Source organism: Bison bison, unplaced genomic scaffold, assembly GCF_000754665.1.
Source record: "Bison bison bison isolate TAMUID 2011002044 unplaced genomic scaffold, Bison_UMD1.0 scf7180017462789, whole genome shotgun sequence".
Classification (NCBI taxonomy): domain Eukaryota; kingdom Metazoa; phylum Chordata; class Mammalia; order Artiodactyla; family Bovidae; genus Bison; species Bison bison.
The window spans coordinates 4,203-9,729 of NW_011372865.1; the positions used below are offsets into that span (position 1 = coordinate 4,203).

The 5,527-nt window shown below is 39.5% G+C and overlaps 1 protein-coding gene across 1 annotated transcript in view; it reads left to right on the forward strand.

Annotated features, from left to right (window-relative positions):
• Positions 1-4,282: 4,282 nt before the first annotated feature.
• Positions 4,283-5,527, forward strand: part of LOC104981505 (cyclin-dependent kinase-like 5) — a gene marked incomplete at its 3' end in the record, with an annotated part of 41,310 nt that continues 40,065 nt past the window's right edge. The window contains exon 1 of the mRNA XM_010831009.1: positions 4,283-4,350. Within this exon, the coding sequence (XP_010829311.1) occupies positions 4,283-4,350 (68 nt within the window). The remainder of the gene's footprint in view (positions 4,351-5,527) is intronic.

The following is a 5,527-nucleotide window of genomic DNA, read 5'->3' on the forward strand; positions in this document are numbered from 1 at the left end:
ACTGAGATATCAAGGAAGCCCTTCCCACCACCATGGGGGTCCGGAATTCTGGGTTTGGGGGACACTGAGTTGCAGGTGAAGCCAAAAGTGAAGGATGCTTATGCCCCATTCCCCTCTTGAAACTCAGGGAGGAAACTGCCTTGCAAGGTTGCCTCAACACAATAGAAGCAGTGACAGCAAAGTAAATTGTGGCATGATGTGGTTAGGTGGAGAGAGGATGCCTGGGCCTCCTTCAGCTTGTGAGTGTCTTCTGAGGAATCCCAAAGGTATCACCCACCCCAGGTAACTAGGTTGAGAGTTAGCGAACCTGTCAGTGGGGATGCTGTGTTGAGGGACAGGCTGATATCAGCACTCTAGTTGTTGGCCAGGTAGTAGTCATACATGAGATTGCAAAGTATAGATGGCTTTACCTATTAAAGCTGAGAAGGAGACAAACAACCAGGCCAGACCCCTGGGCTCTAAGCCAAGAGCACATCCCTGAGCCCAAAGCCTGCATGGGGTCCAGCATTAGTGTCTGGCCAGTGTCTGGGGTCCAGACCTATAAGGAACCTTGTCTTGGGGACCATAGAGCCCCAGGGGACAGCACAAGGGCCAGTACATGTGTATCTGTGAGTCTTTCCTTTACCACAGTCAAGTTACAAAACCCCATCCACATCCATATACCCAGCTGCCATCTTCATAGAAGCAGGGAGAAAATCTGAACAGAGAAACTGAGTGTTTACCTGAAGAAAACTATAAACCACCTTACCTGTTGCCTGAGAAACCCTGTATTCAGGTCAAGAAGCAACAGTTAGAACCAGACATAGAACGACGAACTGGTTCAAAATTGGGAAAGGAATACATCAAGGCTGTATATTGTCACCCTGCTTATTTAACTTATATGCAGAGTACACCATGTGACATGCTGGGCTGGGTGAAGCACACAAGCTGGAATCAGGATTGCAGGGAGAAACATCAATAACCTCAGATATGCAGATGACACCACCCTTATGGCAGAAAGTGAAGATGAACTAAAGAGCCTCTTGATAAAAGTGAAAGGGAAGAGTGACAAAGCTGGCTTAAAACTCATCATTCAGAAAATGAAGATCATGGCATCTGGTCCCATCACTTCATGGCAAACAGAAGGGGAAAAAGTAGAAACAATGACAGATTGTATTTTCTTGGGCTCCAAAATTGCTGCGGACAGTGATTGCAGCCATGAAATTAAAAGATGCTTGCTCCTTGGAAGGAAAGCTACGACAAACCTAGACAGTGTATTAAAAAGCAAAGACATTACTTTGCTGACAAAGGTCCATATAGTCAAAGCTATGGTTTTTCCTTTAGTCAGGTACAGATGTGAGAGACAGACTACCAAGAAGGCTGAGCACTGAAGAACTGATGCTTTTAAATTGTCCTGGAGAGAACTCTTGAGAGTCCCTTGGACAGCAAGGAGATCAAACCAGTCCATCCTAAAGGAGATCAACCCTGAATATTCTTTGGAAGGACTGATGCTGAAGCTGAAGCTCCAATACTTTGGCCACCTGATGGGAAGAGCTGACTCATTGGAAAATACCCTGATGCTGGGAAGATTGAAGGCAGGAGGAGAAGGTGAAAACAGAGCATGAGATGGTTTGATGGCATCACCAACTCAATGGTTGTGAGTTTGAGCAAACTGGGAGATAGTGAAGGACAGGGAAGCCTGGCGTACTACAGTCTGTGGGGTCGCAAAGAGTAGGACATTACTTAGAGACTCAACCAACAACAACTATAAATCAAAAAGGACTGAACTACTATAAAATGCAAGTTAAAGTCAAGGTCAGAGCTTGAAAAGCAAGATTAAATCAGTTGTAGAAAATTAAAGAGCCACGTTTTCTTGGCACATCTTAAATTTAGTCTTAAAGGATATATTTTCGTCATTTAAATTTAAATTTTGCTCACTGTTGAACACAGCTTAAATCCAGTGATTGTCTGATTGAGGTTGTAGATTGCCTGCATTTGGCATACCTAATTAATGCTATTTTTGATTATTTGATCACTAGAAGTGGAATTTTCATTTTCTCATTATCTAGTCATTGTTATAAAATAAGCACAAAATGAAATAAAATTGTAACACAGTTGTACAGTAACTACAGTACGTACATGATGGTTAATATTTCTAAACTGAAATGCTGTCTGGCAAGCATCATTGCAATGTACTTTTTGAAATTTCCATTCATTTGCTGACAATACCAAATCTGAGTTTGGTGTAACCAAGGTGGTTTGAGAGTATCTGTATATAATGTCTGTAAGTGTGGGCTATATGTATCAAGTACATCTCAGATTTTGCATAATCTATAAATAGGGAGCTAAATTGTTTGAAAGTTTACCTATCCCTTTCCAGTGAAGAGAGTTGCTATTTGCTGTGCTAGAGGGATTAGTGAAAATTGTTCTCTGGGTGCCTCATTTTTCATCTTGATAATATTTTATTAATTACCTAATCTATCATAATAAGTAGAGCAGTCAATTTATATTAGTCTATAACTATGAGGTGAATTATTTTTAAATGATGCATTTAAAATCAACTCTATTGAGGTAAAATTTACATACAATGAATGTACCCAATATACAGTAAGAGGTAGCTATTTTAAGTGTACAATTCTATGTGAACTAGTCTCCTTAGTTCCTCATGGTTACATCCTTAGACATTATCAACCAGTGTGCTTTCAGGTTGATATTGATCCACTAACGCTTATACTGGACCATATTAGAAGTATTTATAAAGGCTTTCTAGGTATGTGGGCTTGTTTACATTTATCAGCTAAATGGTCCTAAGTTTTTGTTTTTTATTCTTATGTTTGAGACACTCAAACCTCAGCCATCTAGGTGGCTCCAAGTCTCATAGCCTTATTGGTAGTTCTCTTGTAATGTTCAAGTAAAAACAGTTCAGGACTTGACTATGGGAATTCTAGTATTCTCCTTAAGAATGTGGCTTACATTTCCAAGAGAGCCTCTCCATTTTCTCTTCCTACTAACCTCATGTTGCTATATCTCACCTCGAGAGGCTCTTCCCTTCTCTGTTCCACATCGGCCCAGGCTTTACCTCTCTTCCTCCATTTCCTGGAACCCCACTAATATAAAATGACTGGGAGCATTTGTAGCATGTGTGCCCTGAGGATTTGGGGACCTTGTTATTATATACGACTGTGAGTGATGTATTAGCTAGTTCTGGGTCTGTGATAATTTCCTTCACTCAGAGTGTCTCACAACACACATGTTAGATATTAGTAATTATGTGACATATCTGTTTCCATATTATATTTTGCCAGACTAGAGGAAAGCTTACTAGTTTTGTCACAAAATGGAATAGAGGTAATAGTGAAGGAGAGCAATCCTTGTTGCAGGTGGATAAATGAATCAATAAGTAATAACATTTTAAGTTAGTAAACCTTCTGATGTAACTTGATAAATATTGGCAACCTAGTAACTGCAGTAATTTTATAGCAATGCTGTGGAAGAATTTTTTTAACAAAAGAAAGTGATATTGGTTTTGCAGTGGCTTTTCAAGATCTGTAGGAGGCCAGACTAGCCAAATAGCAAAAGAGATTTTTAATCAAGACAGTATAATTCTGAACTTAAAGAGCTTGTTTCAATTCCTGCCTGCTGAAGGACTTCTGGACAGAGCCAGATAAAATTTTGAAGGCTCTATGTTCTTTCGTTATCCTCATTTTTTAAAACTTTCTGAAGAAAGAAGGAAACAGATCTTAATAAGTCTCCCAGAGGTACACTGTCCTTAAAAAGCATAAACATGTATATTTGTATTCTGTGTTTTTAGGTTTGTTGCTTGAGTTCCTTGTATATCAAGGAATATCTTTTATTCTTTTTATAATTATGGTAGGAAAAGGTGTTTTTCTCTGTTAAGCTGTAGTGAAATTAGTAAATGATGTCCGAATAGATGGATGACACGGGCCGGCAAGATGTGAGGTTTAAATACATTATGCAGTACGACATTTGCACTAGATCTTTCTCTCTTGCTCAGCATACTTTTAGACCAGTCATACATTTATTTCTCACCTACACACTTGCAGTCCTGTGGTAGAATCAGATAAATATGTGAAGGTGTCACTTTAATACAAGTTACGAAGGAGAGGTATCTACTCAGCATTTGGGGCTTCAGACGTAGTCACGGAGCTATAGGAAGACTTCCTTAAGGAAGTGACAATTGAGCTAAGGCCTAAGGGATAGTGTAGGGTTGAATGGCACAGGGAGGGCCAAGGTTTTAGGAGGAAAGGGAACAGCCTCAATAGCAGGAGAGATCGTGGTAAGGATGGCGAGGACTCGGCAAGAGAGGGAGACCAAAGAAGAAGAGGTTGGGGACCATTCCCTGCTGACCAGGTAAAAGAGCTTTGATGTGGTCCTTAGGGCAGGGGAGTTTGGGAAGAGTCTTTTAAGGGCAGTTAATCAGATTTTCCTTTGCAAATGAAGAGCCTGTTGCTGAGTGGCAGGCATATTAAAAATGTTAGGAAGTTAGGCAGTACCCTGGGTGGGAATTCCAAAGGCTCCAACTAGGATGGGAGTGTTCAGGTAGAGAAGAACAGTGGACCAATTTGAAAAAGATTTAGGAAACAAAAATCAACAGTACTTGGTGATAACCTGGATGGACTGGGGATTGCAGACAAGGGAGATGGAAAGAGTGGGCCTTAATTTCTGGCTAGGGTTCACTGAGATATGGGACAGGAGGCAGGACCAGTTTCAGAGGGGAAAGATGAGGGCATGGTTAGGCATGCAGTCTAAATATTTTACATTCATTTATTCTCATTTTACATCTCAATAAAGATTTATGGGGGCAGATCCAGCCCAGAGGGGTAGAAGGGATTTGATGTTTTATTGGAAACAAATGAAATAATAGATTTCGTTATTTAGGAATTTTATTACTGACTTGACTTGAAGGCAGTTGTTTTATAGAAGATTTTTTCTTTGTAAGATCCCACTTCCCACATCTTCCTTTCTTGGCTGCATGCTTTTTCATGTTCTTGATGATGTATTCATATCTTCATAAGACTATCCTCTTTTTAGAGCCTGAGCATGGGAGTTTTCCTTGTAATGCTTTTTAAAATGTAAGAGTTCTTAGCAACAAAAAATGTTTTTATTTATCTTTTGATAGTTCACTATATGATGTTTAGTGGAACCATATTGCAAAAGTTATTATAAAAGTAATTGTTGTTTTATGAAAATGAAATGAATGTAGACATTTTAGTACCTTGATTAATAGCTTTAATAATTTTTGAAGAATTAATCTTTTAATCATCCCATTTTCAACTAAAATTTCTTTTCATAGTGAATTAGTCTTTTTTTTTTTCTAATTTTATTTTATTTTTAAACTTTACATAATTGTATTAGTTTTGCCAAATATCAAAATGAATCCGCCACAGGTATACATGTGTTCCCCATCCCGAACCCTCCTCCCTCCTCCCTCCCCATACCATCCCTCTGGGCCGTCCCAGTGCACCAGCCCCAAGCATCCAGCATCGTGCATCGAACCTGGACTGGCAACTCGTTTCCTACATGATAT